Source organism: Mesoplodon mirus (assembly GCF_964341445.2).
Source record: "Mesoplodon mirus genome assembly, chromosome: 7".
Taxonomy (NCBI): domain Eukaryota; kingdom Metazoa; phylum Chordata; class Mammalia; order Artiodactyla; family Ziphiidae; genus Mesoplodon; species Mesoplodon mirus.
Genome location: NC_138983.1, coordinates 111966154 through 111990392, shown reverse-complemented (window position 1 = coordinate 111990392; position 24239 = coordinate 111966154). Strand labels below are relative to the sequence as shown.

The 24239-nt window shown below is 34.6% G+C and overlaps 1 protein-coding gene across 1 annotated transcript in view; it reads right to left on the bottom strand.

The window, feature by feature from the left end:
- The window catches only part of DYNC2H1 (dynein cytoplasmic 2 heavy chain 1), a 400170-nt gene that overhangs the window by 7713 nt on the left and 368218 nt on the right, over positions 1-24239 (bottom strand). The window contains exons 87-88 of the mRNA XM_082626481.1: positions 15727-15808; positions 2474-2590 (exon numbers count right to left, since the gene is read on the bottom strand). Coding sequence (XP_082482607.1) covers positions 2474-2590; positions 15727-15808 — 199 coding nt within the window. The remainder of the gene's footprint in view (positions 1-2473; positions 2591-15726; positions 15809-24239) is intronic.

Below are 24239 nucleotides of genomic sequence, written 5' to 3'. Positions count from 1 at the left end.
TTACCGTGTATGATGCCCTGCTAGGTACTTCACAGACACAGGACCTTATTTATTCCTCAACATGGTCCTATAGAAACATCATTATCTCCACTTTCAAATGAGGAAACTGGCTCAATGACGTTAGGTAATTTGCCCCAAATCACCCAGCTCATAAGTTTGGGAGCTGGGAGTGGCATCTAGAATGCTGGACTCCAAAATTTCATGTTCTGAAACATTTAGCAATATATCTCATATGCTCTCCTTCTTAGCTGATCTAGGAGAGGCACTCAAAGCAGTAAGATTATATGGGAAAAAGAGGCTCACTGTAAAGGAAGGAAGGGAAAAAAGAGGTGGGGAAGTATCTTAAATCCTTCCATTACATGGCAGGAAAAAGTGCAAAAGCCTTCGGGGAAATCTCTTTTATAAAAATAATAAATTCATATTATCTTTCAGCCATCTCTTTTATTGGCTAAATATTCCACTTCATTTTACCTCTCTTCACATGAGATATTTTTCAAATTAAATTACTTTTAGCTTTCTATTTCAATCCTGATTTTTTAAAGTGTGGTAAACAAAACTGGATAGAAATGATACTCAAAGTAAAATATGGTGGAGGGATAAATTCCAAGTCTTATAATGTTATGTTGCTTTTCATACAACCCAGTTAACAGATTGGCTTCCGTTCATAACCACATTGCATTCCTGATTTGCATTCCGTTTGTGGTCAATTATGTGGGTATTGCTCTAGGTCACTCTTTTGCATTTATGCCTACTCATTCTCCATGCTCTATTTTTATTGCTGGGGTTTCTCCTTAAGTGAATCATTTTATACATGTCCTACCTTCCCCCCCTCCCCCCATCAAGGTCATTATATGGCTTTTAATTTTGTTTGCCAGAGAAGTAACACTTCTCATAATTTGGATTCATTTGAATTCATCTCTGTCATCATATACAATTTTATATATTTGGTTATAACCCTTAGCAAATTTTAACCTTAACTTTTGTATAGAACTTTCGATCTGGACCACACACCTAATGTGTGTAATCCATAATTTACCAACTTTTTGACATACAAATTTCTTACATGAATCAATAGCCAGAGAGAAATAAAATAAAGATGATCAACTTCTTCTCCCTTCTCTGTCACTGTACTACTAGAGAAAATGAAGCTTATATGGGGGGTGGAAATGGCGAGTTTCACAGAAATGTGTGTTCCTTTAGGTCAGAGGATGCTCTTATAGCTCTCTGAGCAATAACTGTTCATTATAGTTTTATTAGTTTTTATTTTAAAATAAATATTCTGATGCTTTGGATTTTTTTATTTTATAAAAAGAATTATAATAATTGGAAAATTCAATGAAGTATTTCACAGCTACAAAACTCATTTTTCTTGTAGTAAGCAGTATATGAAATAGTTTGTTGGTGATTAGATACAGAATCAAAACTTTATTCACATGTATTCTTACTTACATTTAGTAAAAGTTATGTGTTTCATCTACAACTACGTCTTATTTTAAAGGCAAATATCCCTCAAGTACCATTGTTGAAAGTTCTTTCAAAAAATTGAAGGTTTTGTACTTCCCTGATGGTGCAGTGGTTAAGAATCCACCTGCCAAGGCAAGGGAGACGGGTTCGAGCCCTGGTCTGGGAAGATTCCACATGCCGTGGAGCAACTAAGCCAGTGCGTCACAACTACTGAGCCTGCGCTCTAGAGCCCACGTGCCACAACGACTGAAACCTGCACGCCTAGAGCCCGTGCTCCACAACAAGAGAAGCCACCACAATGAGAAGCCTGTGCACCACAACGAAGAGTAGCCCCCACTCGACACAACTAGAGAAAAGCCCGTGTGCAGCAATGAAGACCCAATGCAGCCAAAAATAAATAAATAAATAAATAAATAAATTTATTAAAAAAAAATTTAACGTTTTAAAAGGGAAGAAGTTAACCGAATAAGCCTTCGTCAAGACAGTTTTCTTCATCTGCCAATCAGCAGCATAGTGATATGGTATTAGATGTGTATTAACATCTTGATGCTTTCGATTTCTGCATGCCAAGCTACAGGGAAGTCATTTAACTTATGTGAACACACATTTCCTCATTTGAAAATAGGAATAATAATATCTACCTTGCAGGGCTACTCAGAAAAGTATGTAAGGTAAAGTATATAAAACATTTAGCACACTGCTGAAAATAATAGGAACACAATATGTGGTAGTTCAGATTACCATTTAAGGCTTTTTTCTTATTAGACTATAACTTATTTAGAAATTAAAAACTATAATGTTACTCTTTCCATAACAAAATGAAACTTTTTAAATGTCCTGTACATCTTAAAAATTATAAAGGACACAATATTTTGACTAAATTTGTTCAAATGCAGGTAAGATTAGAAAGTAAATGAAAAATTCATAGGCCAATTATATCTTATTGAAAAGATAAAATCGAAAAATGAATTGATTAAATTAAAATTTGTTCTTGTTAAAAATGTATTACCTGTGGAATCCAGCCCATAAAACAAGGCAGAACTGATGATACACTAGGAGAATCATGCTGATTTTCAGAAAGTCGATTTCCATCAAAACTGCATCCTTCCAGTAATAAGCCACTGATCTGTCATAGAAACATATAAACCATTAAAATATGTATTAAAGGCTGAAATGGCAGGAGTTACTATATAGTATATCTTCAGAAGAAAGGCAACAATTTCCATTGTGACTATTCATTCCAAACAATGTGAAAACAAAGATCATGGTATTTTGTTTGAGAATAATGAAGGTGAAGACCTGAACCAATGTTCACTGTGAGCTTCCTTTAGGCTGAATCCTCAATTTTAGCAAATATTTTGGAAATAAAAGACTTACAAATGTCATCAGTTATATAATTGCATATGCCTTGGCATTAGATTAATAGACATATAATGACAAAAGCCAAAAAGTTACTCTTTTTCCAGGAGGGGGAAAGAAAAGCATATTAGAGAAAAAGAACATGTGCTCCCTGCTTGGAATTCCAACATCATTTTCTAAAAAACAGAACAAAATTTGGAAAGGTTAATGAAAAAATTCTTGACATGTCATGCAGAGCTGAAAGAAGAATAAAAAAGGAGAAAGAGTTAATCTCTTACTTTAAATTAACCTTAGTGTAAATTTACAAAATTATGAAAATAAAAATATAATTATTTGGGTAATATTAGTTTCATATTTCTTCTTTAAAAGTGTTCATTCTTTTCATTTCTGTAGTGTTAATCTACCCTGAGTTTATCTAAAGGCAATAAACGTAGAGTCTGCATTTTGCATTCAGACCCCCATCTATAGTCTCACAATTTAAACTTGATAGAAAATGTAAACAATCTTATAAATATTGTATAGTACCTTTTAAGTTGACATACTACAGAATTTTAGAGTCAAGGGAACACTTTAAGTTGGAAGTGTTGAAATCATTTTCAGTTATAACTAGAGAATGGTTTAGGGACGAGGAGGAACTAGTAGAGTATGCCTTGACTAATAGTTCTGATTAGCTAAATTTATAGTAGGGTTATTTACCATGAAAAGATAAGCAACTTGTTTGTCAGTGAAAGAGCTGGGATAAAAATAGAATTATTGAATTCCTAAATTCAACATTCTTTCTACAATACCACTAATGTGATGTTATACAGGCCACTTCAGGGTTGCTGAAGTATTGCCTTGAAGAAATGTAAATTAAAATTTAAAGAGTACTTGCTAATTTTAGTGCTAGAAAATCTCTGCAAGATAATTCTTCTAAGGCCTCTTCTAGAAATTTTATTGAGTTTTGCCCTCAATTGGTCTTTATAGAAATTTGTAAAAGTAGTCCCCACTGATAGTGTCACAACTTGACTATGTAATATGCATATACAGATATAAACTCATCATTTTCCTCTTCTAACCAGGGGGTAGGAGGGGTGAGAAATACTATTCTCTGGAGTCTATTTCAGTAATTGGCACTACTGACCATGTAATTGCTTAATCAGACACCTGGGAGACATTCTTGGTTCCTTCTCCTGAACTTCCCACATGACATCAATTATCAAGTCCAGTCACTTCCAATAAAATCTTCTAAATCTGTCCTTTTCTCTCTATAACCTCTATCATTGCCCTACTTTGGAATGTAAAGTAAAAGAATGAAAACATAAGAACTTCAAAAAGCATTACCCTGTTGTTTATATAATAAAATGATAATATATCAGGGATTGGAGTAGTATCAACAAATGGTACCCTTGTTCCATCTGGAATTCTGCATCAATGGAAGGTCAAAAAGCAGGTAGGCCCAAAATATTACCTTTATCACTGAAAAAGATAGTTTGGAGGATATAACAGGTCTCCAGGCAAATGAACTTGTTAATATCAACACTAAACACAAGAATTTGGAAGGCTTAACTTCTAGTTATGACAGTACTAAGCTAAGGAGCCAGCTGCACCAGGTGCAGAGACTGCCTTGAAGGGGCAGAGCAGAATGTGCACACCCAAAAGAAAAGCACAGGAAGGCACAGTATTCAGCCCTGGGTTTCTGACTCAAACTCACAGTCAGATAAACACCTTTATCTGATACCTTTCCTGGAAAGGAAGGAGTCAGGTAGAAGGCAAGAGCGTCTAGGAGTATGAACCTTAGTAAATATTCCTCCACGCAGAAAAAAATGACAGGAGCAGGAAATAAGAAATCCCCTCTAACATTATATTTAAAATACTTGGAAAATTGCCTGATATACAGCAAGTGCTCAATAAGTATTAGTTATTACTGTTCATTTAATCTAATCCATATTCAAATTTCTAGACATTTAGAATTGTTTCATATAGTGTATCCATTTAAATAAGGCAAAATAAGGTTTGATTGGAAATTATTTAAATAATTTCAATCAAAAATTTTTGCTTATATATGATTTTGCAAAATATTTCCCAAATTTGTCCTAGATAACTGAGTCTATCCATCACTTCATTTATACATCAAAGATCTAGGTGATGTGTTAGAGTATGCTTTCTAATTTGATCAATATTGTACTTCCACCCTCTTTTTCACCTCCTTTAAATAATAAGCCATATTAAAATGCTATTTATACTTAACATATATACTTATGGGGCAAACTTCATATTTTTCTATTAAAAGTTTGTTAGAAGTCTATTTCAGTCATTAGTACCTTATTGTGCATGACACATATCCCTTGGATGCAAAGAAATAATTACTGAGATCAGAACTCATTTGTTTACATTATTTTATTTTATTTTTTCAAGTAGACATTTTTTTGAATTCCAGTATTTTCTTTATTTCCACAAGAGAGACATTTGAAAATATTAACTATATCAACATCTGATCTCTCTTTTTTTAATTTAATCTTTTTTTTAAATTGAAGTATAGTTGATTTACAATATTGTGCTAATTTCAGGTGTACAGCAACGTAATTCAGTTATACATACATATATATCTATTTTTTTCAGATTCTTTTCCCTTATAGGTTATTACAAAATATTGAGTATAGCTCCCTGTGCTATACAGTAGGTCCTTGTTGGTCATCTATTTTATGCATAGTAGTGTGTATATGTTAATCCCAAACTCCTAATTTATCTCTCTCTCCCTCTTTCCCCTTTGGTAACCATAGGGGTTATGTTTGTTTACATTATTTTAAAAGAACAACATTGTTGAGGCTGCTTCTTGACATCTGTACAAATATACTATTTGAGTTGAATGCAAATAATTAAGTGAAAGGCATCTAAATGTGCATCTCTTGATGTAATACCATTTCCTCTAACTATTCTTGTTTTGCTTATAAATGCATAGCTTTCAATTTAACAGGATAGGAACAGCATAAAATCATTAAAGCAAAAGGAAAAGAATCTGTACTTGAATGTTATTCACACTTGAACCTCTGATTAAAACATCTGAAACAGAGGGGCAGTTGCAAAAGTAAGAAAATTAAAAAACAAAACAACAATGACAACAAAAACTCCAAAAAAAAAAAACCCCTCACACATATTTCGTTCTGTTTATAGTTTCAAAACCATTTATTAAGGGGCAGTGTGTATCAGGCCAACCACAATTGCATAAATATATTCCAAATAACTAACTACCATGACACCAACCTATTTTGAAAAAGCTATTTTTAAGATCAATCTGATTCAATTCTTTGAGGTGAGACTCAAAAGGGGTTAGCAACAGTAACAGTAGTGATTTTGCTCACTAAAAACAGGATTAAAGCCATTAATTTATTTCATATACAATGCTGAATTCCTTGAACACTTCTGATTTTAACTTGAATTTAACTTGGATTTAACGGTGAATTAAATGTTTCCTTTACACAGCAAAGGAAATCATCACATAATGAAAAGATAAGCTAAGGAATGAGAGAAAATATTTGCAAACAATGTACCAACAAGGGGTTAATATCCAAAATATACAAAGAATTCACACAACTCAATATTGAAAAAACAAACTACCCAGTCAAAAAATGGGCAGAAGACTTAGACATTTCTCCAAAGATGACTTTCAGATGGCCAACAGGCACATGAAAAGATACTCAATATCACTAATTCTAGAGAAATGTAAGTCAAAACTATAATGAGGTATCACCTCACACCTGTCAGAATGGCTATCATCAAAAAGTCTACAAATAATAAATGCTGGAGAGGTTGTGGAGAAAAGGGAACCTTCATACTGTTGGTGGGAATGTAAATTGGTGCAGCCACTGTGAAGAATGGGAGATTCCTTAAAAACTAAATATAAAATTACCATATGATCCAGCAATCTCACTCCTGGGCATATATATGGAAAAGATGAAAACTCAAATTTGAAAAGATACATGCACCCCAATGTTCATGACAGGACTATATAGTCAAGATATGGAAACAACCCAAGTGCCCATCAACAGATGACTGACTTAAGAAGATGTGGTATACATATACAATGGGATATTACTTAGCCATATAAAGAAAGAAATACTGTGATTTGCAGCAAGATGGATGGTCCTAAAGAATATACTAAATGGGGCTTCCCTGGTGGCACAGTCATTGAGAATCTGCCTGCTAATGCAGGGGACACGGGTTCAAGCCCTGGTCTGGGAAGATCCCACAGGCCACGGAGCAACTGGGCCCATGAGCCACAACTACTGAGCCTGCGCATCTGGAGCCTGTGCTCCGCAACAAGAGAGACCGCGATGGTGAGAGGCCTGCGCACCACGATGAAGAGTGGCCCCCACTTGCCACAACTGGAGAAAGCCCTTGCACAGAGGCGAAGACCCAATACAGCAAAAATTAATTAATTAATTAATAAACTCCTACCCCCAACATCTAAAAAAAAAAAAAAAAAGAATATACTAAATGAAATAAGTCAGAGAGAAAAACAAATATTATGATATCACATATATGGAATCTAAAAAATAATACAAATGAATCTGTATACAAAACAAACACTCACAGACTCAGAAAACAAACTTATGCCTAAATGAGTATCTCTCCAAAGAAGACATACAGATGGTCAAAAGGCACATGAAAGGCTCTAATTAGCATCACTAATTAGAGAAATGCAAATCAAAACTACAATGAGGTATCACCCCACACCAGTTAGAATGGGCATCATCAGAAAGTCTACAAATAACAAATGCTGGAGAGGGTGTGGAGAAAAGGGAACCCTCTTGTACTGTTGGTGGGAATGTAAATTGATACAGCCACTATGGAGAACCGTATGGAGGTTCCTTAAAAAACTAAAAATAGAATTACCATATGACCCAGCAATCCCATTACTGGGCATATACCCAGAGAAAACCATAATTCAAAAAGATACATGCACCCCAATGTTCATTGCAGCACTATTTACAATAGTCAGGTCATGGAAGCAACCTAAATGCCCATTGACAGACAAATGGATAAAGAAGATGTGGTACAATGTGGTAGAATGGTACAATGGAATATTACTCAGCCATAAAAAGGAACGAAATTGGGTCATTTGTAGAGATGTGGATGGACCTAGAGACTGTCATACAGAGTGAAGTAAGTCAGAAAGAGAAAAACAAATATCGTATATTAATGCATATATGTGGAATCTAGAAAAATGGTACAGGTGAACTGGTTTGCAAGGCAGAAATAGAGACAAAGATGTAGAGAACAAATGTATGGACACCAAGGGGGGAAAGTGGTGGGGGGGGCCTGGTGGTGGGATGAACTGGGAAATTGGGATTGACATATATACACTAATATGTATAAAATAGATAACTAATAAGAACATGCTGTATAAAAAATAAATTTAAAAAAAAAGAAAACAAACTTATACTTACCAAAGGGGAAAGGGAGGCAGAGATAAAGTAGGTGTATAAGATTAACAGATACAAACTACTATACATAAAATAGATAAGCAACAAGGATTTACTCTATAGCACAGGGAACTATGTTCACTAATATCCTCTAATGGAAAATAATCTGAAAAACAAATATAACTGAATCACTGTGCTGTATACATGAAACTAACACAAAATTGTAACTCAACTATACTTCAATTTAAAAAAATTATATTTATTGTTATCAGTCATATATTTGAAATTATTTTCAGTATATTTAATATATAGTTTTCCTCTTTATTTCTTTTTGTTTAATTTTTCTCCTTTTCTGCTAATGGACTGCATATCTATTTTTAAGCTTTTAACCATATCTTTTGAATAGTAACTGTGACATTATCTAATGAATTCTTAGTTATTCAGTACTTCTCCTGAACATGACATGGATTTTATTTTAGCATGTTATTTCTAATCTAATTATTACTGTTTAGAATTTTAGTTTTAGTTTAAACATAATAAAAAGTTATATTTTACAGTTAATAATTTAAATTACATGCTAAAATAAATTATTTTGTAATTTTTGGGCTCACTATTATTTTTGGTATATTTTGTTTTCTCTCTGGCTTTTCTTTTTCATGTTTTAATACTTCTTTGAGGTTCCGAGAGTGGTAAGCCTTTGTGGTGTTTGGGTTTCTGGAAATATCTTTTTATTGCTTTCATTACTGAATGATATTTTAGATGGGAAAAAAATTTGAGGTTAACAATTACTTTCCTCATCAATTTGAATATATTACTCACTCCATTGCCTTTTGGCATCTAGTGAGCTGATGAGTAATCTATTTGATGTTATTTTTTGTATTTTTTTTTGGTTGGAACTCTGACTTTTCTATCTGGTAGCTTTTAAGATTTTTTCACTTTAACCTGATATTGTATAGTTTCATTATAGTGTAACGAGGTGTGAACTTGAATATGCTTTTAGTTATTTTTTTTTGGTACTTTGCATGTGCATTTCACCTGAGAACTCTTAACATTTTCCAATTCTGGAAAATCCCTGCAACTAATTTTTCAAATTTTGCTTCTCTGCCATTCTGTCTGTTCTATAGTAGAAATCCTTTTACAAGTAGGATAGAATGCCTTAAACTATCCTCTATGTCTGATAATATCTCTTTCATATTTTTAACACTTTACATTTGTGATCAGTTCTGAGTTAATTCCTTAGCACTAACTTCCAATTAATGTGTCTTTTTCAATTGTATCTAATGTAGAGTATATTTAATCTCTCAATATTTCATTTAAAGATTATATATTTCATCTCCAAGACTACTGATTGGTTTTCACATCCACCTACATATAACTGTATTATTTCTGCCTGTTTCTATTCTGTGAGTTCTGATAATTTTTTTTTAGTGAAAGTTATTCTTTCTTACAACTGTTTAAGGAAACTAAAATATTTTAACATTATTTATCAGATTTTCCCAAAAGTAATAATAAATGAAATGACCAGATGTTGATTAACCTAATGATTTTGCTCATTTTCTTTTCTAGGATTAGATTTTTTCCCCATTTATTTTGGATTTTGGTTCCTAGGTTCATCTTGAGGGGTATTTTATTTTTCTCCCACATACCTCTATAGTGACATTTCCAAATCTACATAGCTATAAAATTTACAATGCCAGTTTGGAGGTTCTGTTCTGCAGGTGTTGGGGATATTGAAGTTCTAAGCTATTGATCTGGTGGTTAGTGTGGCTCAATATCTAATATTAAGTCTATGCCTTTATCTTTCAGCTTCCTTAGGCCAATAACTTTATTCAGTCTCCTTTTATTGGAGAGCTGGAGAGCCTAATCTCAGTACTGGATTTAAGCAATGACCCCTGTTTCAGTCTCCATTTCACATATAGCACCACTAATTCCTTTCACTCTGCTGGGGCCATACTGTTCATTGCTTCCTAGTTCTGGACTTGGAGCTCAAGACCTGTACTTTCAGACTTAGTCACAATTTTACTTTGTCCTGCTTCTGATGCAATGAAATACTAATGTCTGTGGTTTCCTCTTTTTATATTTTTTCTATCATTATATATCTATCTGGAGCAGACAGGATGAATCATTAGCTCCCTGGGCCATCTTCACCTGAAGTTCTCAACTGTTTAAAATCAGAATACATTATACAATATAATATATAAAGGGAGGAAAGGAAAATGGGTAGACAAATATCTAGAGGGATATACTAAGTATATCTCTTAGAATGAAAGAAAAATAAAGTTTGTACTGAATGTGTTAGGTCCATTTAATTATAAAAAGAAGTTTTGAGGAAAAAATGTCCTAAAATATTAAAATTAATCTGCATAATAGTTTCATAGGTCTGTTTGCTTATTTAAAAATTCATAAAGTTGTATTCTTAAGATTTGTGCAACTTACTGTATGATATTATGCTTCACTATAAAACTTTACCAAAAATAAGACACAGAGGTCAACATGAGGAGGCTCTACACATAAGCCAAAGACTAGGGATACTGCACATGAAAAAGAATAATAAATGCAATTTACAGAAGCACATTAAATATATAAGAAGTTCACACTGATACTTAAAAACAAAGAAGAAATGTTATTGAACACTGTGGGAAACAGTGTATCAACACCATATTCTGAATATATCTAGTTTAAATTTTTTTTAAAAAGCATTTACCCTCTATTTTCTATATAAAATTCCATGGTATCTAGGTAACCACATAGACCTAGTTGATTAGGCTTCTTTGAAGAAAATTTCAGCTAATAAATGCAGAAGGAATAACAGATTTAGAAAAATTTGTTTCATCTACAACTAACTTCCATTTTATAAGAAACTAGGGACAGAGGAACAAAAGTTATATAATAACACAAGGAAGCCAAGACATGAATATCAACTGTAGATCATTCTATAAGAGAAGTAACCTTGATTCTGTAACAAGCAGTGGTATGAAATAATAAGAGGAACCCCATCTAGATGTGAAAAGACATAAGGTACTTAATAACCAAACACAGTGTCTGGACCTTGACTCTCATTTGAACAAACTATTGGAAAAGAGTATTTTTTGAGACAGTGGTAAATATTGTTATGGACTGAGTATTAAATGATGCCAAGGAATTATTGTTAATTTTTGTATGTGTGATAATATATTGTGTTTATCTAAGAAAAAAAAATTTGAGAAATGGTGGACTAAACAAAAAAATGTCTGGATTTGCTTCAGCAAAGACAATCAAAAAGAGAAAAAGAAGGAATGTTTCTAAATCTTGAAAACTTTGCATATGGAGATTCATTTTACTATTCTCTCTCCTTCTGTATCTGTTTGAAATTGTTTAATAAGGAAAAATACTACAAAAAATTGGAAAAAACTTGAAGATCAGAGAATATTTAAATTTTCTCTAGGGAATTACCTTCTCTGTCTAGAGCTACTATCCAATACAGTAGCCATGGCCACATGTGCTATTGAGCATTGAGATGTTACTAGTCTGAATTGAGATGTGCCATAAATATGGAATATATGATGGATTTCAAGGATTTTATACAATAAAAAGGAAAGTAAAATATATCATTCATGATTTTAAAATAGTTATTATATGTTGAAACAACAATATTTTGTATATATTAGGTTAAATAAAATAATATTAAAATTATTTGTATCTGTTTCTTTTACTTTTTTAATGTAACTACTAGAAAATTTAAATTACATATGTGGCTTGATATAGGTTGAAGAAAGGAGAGCGTGCTAGGGAAAGAAATACAAACAGGTTTCTTAGAAGTTTTTGAAAGCTGGGGAAGGGCTAGAACCGTTGATGGAACTTAGTACGTAATCCCAGCACACTGACGTTTTTTCAGTAGTGTCAAGTAAAGTCAGAATGTTTCGTAGCAGAAAGACTTTCAAAACAGGAAATTTGAGCCAGTTTTCAGCCTCCTGCTATATTTGCAGACCATGAGAAGATAGCATTAAATTGGCAAGGCTACCTAAACAGTATAGTCAACTAAGAATTAAAAGTCCTTTAAACTGGTGAAAACATAGTAAGACACTCAAAGCATTTAACGCTACAAGAATATCAGATAGATTTAAAACCTCTGGTTGCTGTAGTTACTTAAGTTCTTAAGAAGAATCATTTTTTGTTGAACTGGTTTTATATCGTACTAGTTTGCACATACCAACGCATTTTAGAGATTAACTTTTAGAGAAAATTATATTACTAGCACTCTTATAGTTCCCCCATGATTTAAAAACAATCTCTACTTTATAATGACTATATAAGTGCTCAGTTTTAAAATGAAAACTATCAGAAATATAGGTCTTAAAATGAACTATTTAAGGATTTTTTTTTTTTTTTGGTAGATTGTCCACTGCTGGACTGATAAGCTACTTACCCTCATTTGGGGAGGATGCGTCTAAAGCTCATAACTCCCAATTCTGATGAACCCATTCTCCTCATGAACCTTCATATGTCTAAATGTCTAATTTCTTCATTGTTTTAACTTCTATTTCCTGGTAAGCTTTACAAGGGAGGGAACTGAAATATGAATAGCATAATAACCACTTGGTATATGGGCAGACTTTAGCCTGGCATGAAGCAGTCGAAATGAACTGGCAAGCATAAGTGGCTATATGACCCTACCAGGTCCCAAAGGAGCAGCAGCTTTCAGGTATCCTAGGGAATTGCGCATTATTAACAAGACTAAAATGTTTTTTATAAGCCTGATTTGCCAAGGTAAAAGACTTGTTTTTGCCTTTTGTGTGTGGCAGCATCAGCAGTCAAGGAGGAAGCTGGAAGCTACCCAGATTTGCCAGGGCAAAACTTTCACAGCCTTGGGCAAGATCTAGCATGCAAGCTGAACAGGTGCTTGATTTACACATTTTCCAGTACTAAGTTTCACAACTGCTGTTTAACAAATAATAAATCAATAATGGTAGTGAGGAAATTTTAGAGGGCCATGTTCAGGATCTAAAAAAATCAATATACATACATGTTCTTTTAAGCTGGTCTAGGGGGTTGAAATATTGATTGGTGTGGGAACCAGAGCCTTGCTTGAACATTTCTCTGGTTTAATTCAGTCTAGGGTGGTAGAGATTGAAAAATATTCAAAATAGATTAAATTCTTCAGTGACAGTAAAATTCAAATATAATTCAAATCCAATATTCTCCTAGCAAAATAATCCTTTTGCTGAAAAATTTGATTAAGAGGAACCTAAATGAATTATTTAACTTGTTGATTTTGTCAAGTGCAAACAGTGAGGGGCTTACAAAACCTTTTTATCTGATAAATATATCTGGAACTGCAGGTAAGAAATTAGGAAATGTGCTTCTATAGCTCACATGAATGAGGGGCCAAAGAGAGGAAAAATTCTGTTGCATTACCTCAAATCCCATGTGTAGGGATGGCTTTTTTAACTTCAAGTTGTTAAGATATAATTGTATCAAACTTATAATGTTCCTGAATATATTGACCAATGAATATTTTGGTTTTTAATAATATAGTACCTTTCATGAATGTCAAATGACAAATGAAAGAATTCTGCTTTACTGGATAAGAGCAGAGAACTTTTATTAAAATACACTTTTGTCTGTAATTAAAAAATAAATATTGCCTAATGAAACCTAATCCAAATCAAGTTAAAAGAAATAATAAAACACACACACACACATAGGTTTCCAGAGACCCTCGTAATAACATGTCAAGGAAGTTATTATTTATATCCATTGATAAAAGAGACAACAAAGGCTCAGACTGCTTCATTAATTGTTTTTAACAGTCACATGGCTCTGTTTTGGAGAACTAAGATTAGAATCTTGTTTTATTAACTGCCAGCCTTTTTTCCCCATCTATAAAACATAACATATATGCTTGGGGTTTTCTGGTTGTAGATAATTTTATTTCTATTTTGTAAGAACAGGAGCAAAATAGTTCTGGAAATATGAACACACCTTGACACAAAATAAAACTCATTTACCTTGTTTTTTATATCAATATACCTAAATAATGATACTACCATATTATGTGTGTGCTTCACAGCTGCTAAGAGACCACACAACCAGGTAAACTGCATGATTCCTGGATTATACATCATGTGTTCCCTCCCTCTCCTTAACAGTTAGGCAACAGTTTATGTGCACCAATAATAGCTAAGGTAGCTCTTACGGGCTACAGGCTAAGGTTAAAATAAAATGCAAAGGATGAAAGAGAACCTGCTAATTTCTTCAGCTTCAACAGAGAATTTTTATAGCAATCTATACAGCCAAAAGAGAAAGAAAGACCTAGCTTATTGTTAATGACCAAATTTGTGGCACACTATACCATTACAGCTGATATTAATAATGCCTATTATAGTGTGTCTCCTATTGTTGGCCTTCAACTCAACAATTCAACAAAGTTTTAATGGAGCGCTTATTATGTACGAGGTATTGTTTGAGGTATTTGAGATACAACAAAACTGGAAAAAAAGTGACTACTCTCATGGGACTTACATTCCAGTAGAATAAGACAGACAACAAACAACAAATATAATCAATAAATTATATAGTATGTTAGAAAGCAGTAGTGATATGAAAAGAAAATTGTTGGCCTGAGAACTAGAATTATATAAATAGAACTTCTGAAAAGTCAGTTGCCTAAGGTTAACTAAGTTAAAGAACTATGGTTTTACATTTATTTTAATTATATGTAATATACTGAACTAGATACTGGGGATCTGAAGATGGATGAGACAGTCTTTATCTTCAATGTCATTACAGTATCATAAGACAGACCAACATAGATGTATAGAGATAATTGTACTACAACATGCAGCATCTTATAATAGCAGTGGAAAAAAGTTAAGAGGGCAATTCTATGTGCAAGAATGGGAAAGAATGGTAGAGAATGCCAATGACATGGAAGAAGGTTGGAGTTGTTGGGGGAAGGATTTCATTAGTTTTGTTATTAGTATTTGAATGGTTATCTATATTATCTATTATTGCAAGAGTAATGCATTTTTAGCAGAAAAGCTAGCTAGGAAAATTTACAGTGCAAAAGATGACAATTTTTTTTAACATAGTTGGCTTGATTTTAACAGTGAAATATACTCACAAATTGTAAACTCCCTAAGGACAAGATTTGGTCTAAATTTTTCACACATTTTATACATACTTTATTGTATAGAAAATATTTATTGACTTGAATGTTAGAACAGGTAACCTAACAGAACTTCGAGATTTATATCATTTTTTACCAAAGTTATATTTTCAAATACTATGTTATATTCCTAAGATTCTTATTTTTGCATGAGAACATGTTGTATCTTGTACAGGTTGCTTCATGTTAAATCTTAACTTACTTTGATTTTTCACATAGGTAATATAATCTATCTCTGCTGATCTTACACTATAGAGATAGGTGACTTTGAGATTGGAGCAAAATCTCTTTATCACAGTTGGTAATTACATAATTTTTGACTCAGATAAACACCTAAAATTATTCTAATACCTTAATTTGCAGCTTTGCTTCTTGCAGTCGACCTTTCCATGAGGCCACAAATTTAAGGCTATCCACAGAGCAGACCACAGCCCTGTAAAAATAAAGCATCAAATGTCAGAAAGAGATAATTTTCAGGAATTAAAATATGAATAGCTATAGAAGATATACACATTCCTATTTATTTAAAATTGAAACATTTATAATGTACAAGTAATCAGATATCTTAGGCTATGCACAATACCTTAGATTTCACACTAAGTTGTTAAAGTTAACTTGTTATGTCAGTCTCCTCTTCAAGGTTGTGTAGGTATCTTGAGGATAGGGTCTTTTATTTTTATATCCTCCATTTTGACCATCATTCTCAAATGCAGGCACATAATGGGGGCTCAATAAATGTTTACTAGCTAAACTGAAATATGATATTTATAATATGCCCCTGAGGTACTACCAATTGAATATCCAAAGAAACTATTTTTTTTCAGTATGTTTTTGGAAGTGTCTCTTTCATTGCATTCTAACTTCTTAAAAATTATAGACTATATATGATATGATATTCCAAATTTGTTTTTAAAAAGAGTTTTATCTTAACCATCAAATACTGTTTCCCACCAAGAAGCCTAGTCAGCATTGTCCAACAGAATTTTCTACAGAGATAAATATATTTTCATTCAGTCCAAAATGGCAGCCACTACCCAAATGTGGCTATTGAGAACTTTAAATGTGGCTAGTGTATTGAGAAATTACATTTTTAATTTTATTTAACTTGTTTGGGGGGGGGTGCTATTAAAGAATTTTAATAGCAGGTGGTGTTAGCAGTTCTTTTCTTCCTGATACAGACCAGGGATTTTCCATCTGACTTTATAGTAGGACCACTTGGATTTGGGTGGAGTGAGCAGGATGGGAAGAGGGGAGAAGGTTTAAGGGGGAAATACGCTTTTACATAAATCACATGTGAAGGGGGTTTTGAAGTCATTATTGCTATTGCTTCAGGATGATGGGGTTGTTTGTTTCTTCCGATATTAAGTTGTATGAGCTGTTTGTATATTTTGGTTATTAACTCCTTGTCAGCTGCATTATTTGCAAATATTTTCTCGAATTCCTTAGGTTGTATTTTAATTTTGTTGATGGTTTCCTTTGTTGTGCAAAAGCTTTTAAGTTTTCTTAGGTCCAATTTGTTTATTTTTACTTTTATTTCTTTGGCCTTAGGAGACATCCAAAAACTATTGCTACAATTTATGTCAAAGAGTGTTCTGCCTATGTTCTCTTCTAGGAGTTTTATGGTTTCATGTCTAACATTTAGAAGTTTAATCCATTTTGGGTTTGTTTTGAATATGGTGTGAGGTAATGTTCTAATCTCATTGTTTTATATGAAGATGCCCAGATTTCCCAGTGCCACTTATTGAACAGACTGTCTTCTCTCCATTGTATATTCTTGACTCCTTTGTTGTGCATTAATTGATCATAGGTGTGTGGGCTTATTTCTGGGCTCTCTAATCTGTTCCATTGATCTATGTGTCTGTTTTTGTGCCAGTACCATGCTGTTTTGATTACAGTAGGTTTGCAGAATAGTCTGAAGTCTAGAAGGATGATATCTCCAATCTCCAGCTTTGTTCTTTTTTATCAAGATTGCTTTGGCAGGGACTTCCCTGGCAGTCCAATGGTTAAGACTCTGTGCTTCCACTGCAGGGGGCATGGGTTCAATCCCTGGTCAGGGAAGTAAGATCCTGCATACCGAGTGGTGTGGCCAAAGGGAAAAAAAAAAAAAGATTTCTTTGGCAATTTGGAGTCTTTGGTGGTTCCATTTCAATTTTAGGATCATTTGTTCTAGTTCTATGAAAAGTGTCATGAATATTTTGATAGGGACTGCATTAAATTTGTAGATTGCTTTTGGTAGTATAGTCATTTTAACAAAATCCTAAGAGCAACAGGTATCTTTCCATTGTTTGGAATCTTCTTCAGTTTCCTTCATCAATGTTTTATACTTTTCAGAGCATAGGTCTTTCACCTCCTTGGTTAACTTTATTCCTAGGTATTCTTTTTGATGTGACTTTAAACATGATTTTTTTTTGACTTTCTCTTTTTGATAGCTCATAATAGATTTCTGTATATTAATCTTGTATCCTGCAACTTTGCTGAATTCATTTATTAGTTCTAATAGTTTTGGGTGGAGACTTGAGGGTTTTCTATATATACAGTATCATGTCATCTGCAAATAGTGAAAGTTTTAACTCTTCCCTTCTAATATGGATGCCTTTTATTTCTTTCTTGTCTGATTACTGTGGCTAGGACTTCAAATAATATGTTAAATAGAAGTAGTGTGAGTGGGCATCCTTGTCGTATTCCTGAATTTAGAAGAAGGCTTTCATTTTTTCACCACTGAGTATGATGCTGGCTATAGGTCTGTCATAAATGACCTTTACTATGTTGAGGTATGTTCCCTCTATATCCACTTTGATGAGAGTTTTTATCACGAATCGATGTTGAATTTTGTCAAATGCTTTTTCTGCATCTATTGAGATGATAATGTGATTTGTGCCTTTTCTTGTGGTAATGTGGTGTATCACATTAATTGATTTGCAAATGTTGAGCCATCCTTGAGACTCTGTAATAAATCCCATTTTATCATGGTGTATGAGCCTCTTTATATATTGTTAGATTTGGTTTGCTAATATTTTGTTAAGGATTTTTACATCCTATATTCATTAATTGGCCTGTAATTTTCTTTCTTGTAGTAGTCTTTGGCTGCTTTTGCTTATCAGAGAAATGGTGGCCTTGTAGAATGAATTTGGGAATGTTCTATCCTCTTGAATTTGGGGAATAGTTTTAGAGGACAGGTATTAGTTCTTTATATGTTTGGTAGAATTCCCCTGTGAAGCCACCTAGTCCTGTACTTTTGCTGGCTGGGAGTATTTTTTTTACAAATTTAATTTCACTACTAGTGACTGGTCTATTGAAATTATCTATTTCTTCTTAAATCAGTCTTGGCAGGCTGTATACTTCTAGAAATTCACCCATTTCTTCTCCGTTGTCCAATTTGTTGGCATATAACTGTTGGTAGTATTCTCCTGTGATTTTTTTTTTTTAATCTCTGTGGTATTGGTTGTTATTTCTCCTCTTTCATTTCTTATTTTATTTGGGTCTTCTCTTTTGTTCTTGGTGAGCATGGCTAAAGGATTATCAATTTTGTTTATCTTTTTAGAAACCTTTTTGGTTTCATTAATCATTTCTATTGTTTTTTTCTTATGTCTATTTTACTTATTTCCCCTCTGATCTCTATTATTTCCTTTCCTAGGCTGACTTTGGGCTTTGGTAATTCTTCCTTTTCTAATTCTTTTAGGTGGTATGTTAGGTTGTTTATTTGAGATTTTTCTTGTTTCTTGAGGAAGGCCTGTATCAGTAACAACTCTTAGAACTGCTTTTGCTGCATCCCATAGATTTGAGTGTTTTGTTTCCATTTTCATTTGTCTCAAGGTATTTTCTGATTTCCTCTTTGATTTCCTCATTGACCCATTGGTTTTTAGTAGTATGTTGTTTAGTCTCTATATGTTTGTTCTTTCCCATTTTTCTTTCTGAAGTTGATTTCTAGCTTCATACCATTGTGGTCAGAAAAAAGATGCCTGATATAATTTCTATCCTCTTAAATTATTGATGCTTGTTTTGTGATCTAGTATGTGAGCTCTCATGAAGAATATCCCATATGCTCTTGAAAAGAATGTGTATTCTCCTGTTTTTGGATATAATGTCCTGTAGGTATCAATTATGTGCAAATGTTCTATTGTGTCATTTAAGACCTCTGTTGTCTTTTTGATTTTCTGTCTGGATGATCTGTCCATTGATGTCAGTTGGGTATTAAAGTTCCCTACTATTATTGTATTATTGTCAAGTTATCCCATCATATCTGTTAGTATTTGCTTCATATATTTAGGTGCTCCTGTATTGGGTGCATATATGTTAATGAGTGTAATATCCTCTTCTTGTATTGATCCTTTTATCATTATATAATGCCCTTCTTTGTCTTTTGTTACAGCCTTTGTCTATTTTGTTTGATATCAGTTTTGCTACCTCCACTTTCTTGTTGCTTCTGTTTGCATGAAATATCTTTTTTGCACCTGTTCTCTTTCAGTCTGTGTGTATTTTTAGCCCTAAAGTGAGTCTCTTACAGGCAGCATATTGAAGGGCCTTGTTTTTGTATCCAATAAGCCACTTAATTAGAGCATTAGTCCATTGACATTTAAAGTAATTATTAATAGGTATGTACGTACTGCCATTTTATTACTTGTTTTCTGGTTGCTTTTGTAGCTTTTTCTGTTCACATCTTTGTTTCTTCTCTATTGGTTTGACAATTTTCTTTAGTACTATGCTTGTGTTCCTTTCTTTTTAGTTTTTGTGTATGTATTGTAGTTTTTTGATTTGTGGTTACCCTAGGTTCATGTGTGTTGACCCATAATTATATCTACTTGATTTAACTGATAGTCATTTAAGTTCAAACCATTTTAAAAGATCTACATTTTTACTACCTTCCCCGACATTTTTGTTTTTTGTGTCATATTTTACATCTTCATGTTTATCCCTTAGCTGTTTGTTGTAGTTATAGTTGCTTTTATACTTTTTGTCTTTTAATCTATGTACTGACTTATTTAAGTGATCTTCAACATTTACTATATGTTTATCTTTCCTACTGGGATTTTCCCTTTCCTATAGAGTCTTACTTATTTTCCATTTAGAGATCCTTCAACAATTCTTTCAGGGTAGGTTTAGTATTGATGAATTCTTTTAGTTTTTGCTTGTCTGAGAAATTCTTTATCTCTCTTTTTCTATTCTAAATGATAATCTTATTGGGTAGAGTATCCTAGCTTGCAGGTGTTTCCTTTTCAGGATTTTAAATATATCCTTTCTGGCCTGCAATGTTTCTGCAGAGAAATCAGTTGATAGACTTACAGGGATTCCCTTGTGTATTACTCTCTATTTTTCTCTTGCTAACTTTAGAATTCTCTATTTTTAACTTTTGCCATTTTAATTATGATATATCTTTGTGTGGGTCTGTTTGGGTTCATCTTGTTTGAGACCCTCTGTACTTCCTGTACCTAGATATCTATTTCCTTCTTCAGGTTTCTGAAGTTTTCAGACACAATTTCCTCAAATACATTTTCACTCTCCTCTCTCTCTTTTCCTTCTGGAACCACTAAAATGTGAAAGTTGGGACACTTAATGTTATCAGACATGTTTCTTAGATTGCTGTAAAAAAATTTTTTTTTCCCCTGGTGCTCTGATTGGATGATTTCGATTATTCAATCTTCCAGATCACTCATGCATTCTTCTGTATCACTTAGTCGGCTATTCATTCCTTCTAATGTGTTATTTCAGCTATTAAATTATTTATTTTTGACTCGGTCTTTATATTTTCTAGTTCCTTGAGAACATGTTCATTTTTTAGATCAATTATTTTTCCTAATTCAATTAACATTTTCACTACCAATGTTTCTAACTCTTTATCTGGTAAATTGTTTATTTCTCTTTCATTATTTATTTTTTCTCTTGTTCTTTCAATTGAGAGTAGTTCCCCTGCCTTTTCATTTTTTTAGACTTAACTTTCTCTACCTCTATGAATTTAGGTGAAACAGTTACCTATTGCATCTTAAAGTGGTGTTCTTATGTTTGAGTGTCTCTATGCTGACTACATATGTTCAATGTCTTTGGTGGGAGAGCTGGATTTGATGTGCATGCCAGTCATGTCTTTCCTCAGAGTGTGCTGGGAGCTATCACTTTGGTAAGTGGTGGGGCTGGAGACAGAGCTGGCCTGGGGTGTGAGGCAAGGCTTCTTCTCTGGTCAGTAGCCATCACTGCCCTCCCAGGGATGGGGTCTGATCCCACGTTGCTGCAGAAGAAGACCTGTGTGTCTGTCAGGCTCGAACTGGCTCCATTCCCCTTAAGTGTGTGTTTTCCCCGCTCCCCACACCAGGAATTTTGTCCCAGGAGGGGAGTGCTGAATCCAGTGAGGTTCATCTGCATACAGCAGTCCAATGTGCTGTCTGTGCAGGCATCTGTGGTTCTGCTCAGCCACAGACCATGGTCGAGTCTTTTCCCTGGTCACAGCTGCCCAGATCAAGGGCTGTGCTGTGGCATGGACTAAGTGGGGCCCAACCATTTGCTTAGCTTGGACTGAGGCACATGATTGGGTGGTTGGAGGAAAACAGGCAGCCACTAGAGCAGACCTCTCATCCCTGCTTTGGGGGCAAGACCCCTTTGTCTCTCACAACTGATCACTATCTCCAAACTCCTCTGTGCCCCAAAGGGGAGGCAGAGCCTGTGTGGTTTCTCTGTGTATACTGGGGCAAGGTGGTGGGTTGAGCTGTGGTGTACTGGGCTGCTTCTAGGGCACCGCTTGAGTAAGTGCCAACAATGGCCACCACAGCCCACCCAGGGTCCACCCTGGGACCAAGTCACCTCTGCATCCTAAAGCCAAGTCTTTTCCCTGGTCTTGGCCACCAAAGATCCAGTGCCATACTGTGGCATGGACTAAGAGGGGCCAGAGCTTTTGCTTAGCTCAGGCTTGGGTGTATGATGAGGCAGTCACGGGAAACTCAGCAGCCACTAGAGCAGACCTCTCTCCACCCTGCCCCAGCAGCTAGCCAGTGCACACACACTTCTCTTGAATGGAGCCCAGGATTCTCCCAGCCCTTCTATTTGTCACAGTGTTCCTCCAACCAGTGAGGGGGCTTATCTCCTCCATGTAGGACCCCAGGACTGGGATGCCTAGTCTGTGGCTTGACCCAATCACTCCCCAGGGTTGCCTGTATATTCGCCCTTTTCCTCTGAGTCCTCTCTCTGGGGCACAGGACCTGATTTGATTGCTTTTCTTCCCTTCATACCTGATTACATGTGTATTTTTCATACAGCCTTGGTTTTAAGGGAGTCCTTCTACCAGTTCCAGTTAGTTTTCAGTGAGAAATGCTCCTCCTGTAGATGTATTTTGGATGTGTTCAGGGGAGAAGATGAGGGTCACATCCTCTTAGGCAACCATCTAGTCTCCTTAATCCATTTTAACTTTAAATCATTTATTTTATTTTTTTACCTCTTTATTGGAGTACAATTGCATTACAAGGTTGTGTTAGTTGCTGCTGTATAAAAAAGTGAATCAGCTATATGTATACATATATCCCCATATCCCCTACCTTTTGCATCTCCCTCCCACCCTCCTTATCCCACCCCTCTAGGTGGTCACAAAGCACAGAGCTGATCTCCCTGTGCTATGCAGCTGCTTCCCACTAGCTATCTATTTTATTTATTTATTTATTTATTTTTATTTATTTTTATTTTTTTTAAGAAGATGTTGGTGGTAGGAGTTTATTAATTAATTTATTTATTTTGCTGTGTTGGGTCTTCATTTCTGTGCAAGGGCTTTCTCTAGTTGTGGCAAGTGGGAGCCACTCTTCATCGCGGTGCACGGGCCCCTCACCACCGTGGCCTCTCTTGTTGCGGAGCACAGGCTCCAGACACGCAGGCTCAGTAGTTGTGGCTCACAGGCCCAGTTGCTCCACGGCATGTGGGATCCTCCCAGACCAGGGCTCAAACCCGTGTCCCCTGCACCAGCAGGCAGATTCTCAACCACTGCACCACCAGGGAAGCCCTAGCTATCTATTTTAAATTTGGTAGTGTATATATGTCCATGCCACTCTTTCACTTCATCCCAGATTACCCTTCCCCATCCCTCTGTCCTCAAGTCCATTCTCTACGTTTGTGACTTTATTTTAGTCCTGCCCCTAGGTTCTTCAGAACTATCTTTTTTTTTAGATTCCATATATATGCATTAGCATATGGTATTTGTCTTTCTCTTTCTGACTTACTTCATTCAGTATGACAGTCTCTAGGTCCATCCACATTACTATAAACAACTCAATTTCGTTTCTTTTTATGGCTGAGTAATATTCCATTGTATATATGTGCCACATCTTCTTTATACATTCATCTGTTGATGGATACTTAGGTAGCTTCCATGTCCTGGCTATTGTAAATACAGCTGCAATGAACAGTGTGGTAGATGACTCTTTTTGAATTATGGTTTCCTCAGGGTATATGCCCAGTAGTGGGATTGCTGGGTTGCATGGTAGTTCTATTTTTAGTTTTTAAGGAACCTCCATATGGTTCTCCATAGTGGCTGCATCACTTTACATTCCCACCAACAGTGCAAGAGGGTTCCCTTTTCTCCACACCCTCTCTAGCATTTACAGTTTGTAGAGTTTTTGATGATGGCAATTCTGATCAGTGTGAGATGATATCTCATTGTAGTTTTGATTTGCATTTCTCTAATGATTAATGATGTTGAGCATCCTTTCATGTGTTTGTTGGCAATCTGTATATCTTCTTTGGAGAAATGTCTATTTAGGTCTTCTGCCCATTTTTGGATGGGTTGTTTGTTTTTTTGTTATTGAGCTGCATGAGCTGCTTATAAATTTTGGAGATTAATCCTTTGTCAGCTGCTTCATTTGCAAATATTTTCTCCCATTCTGAGGGTTGTCTTTTGG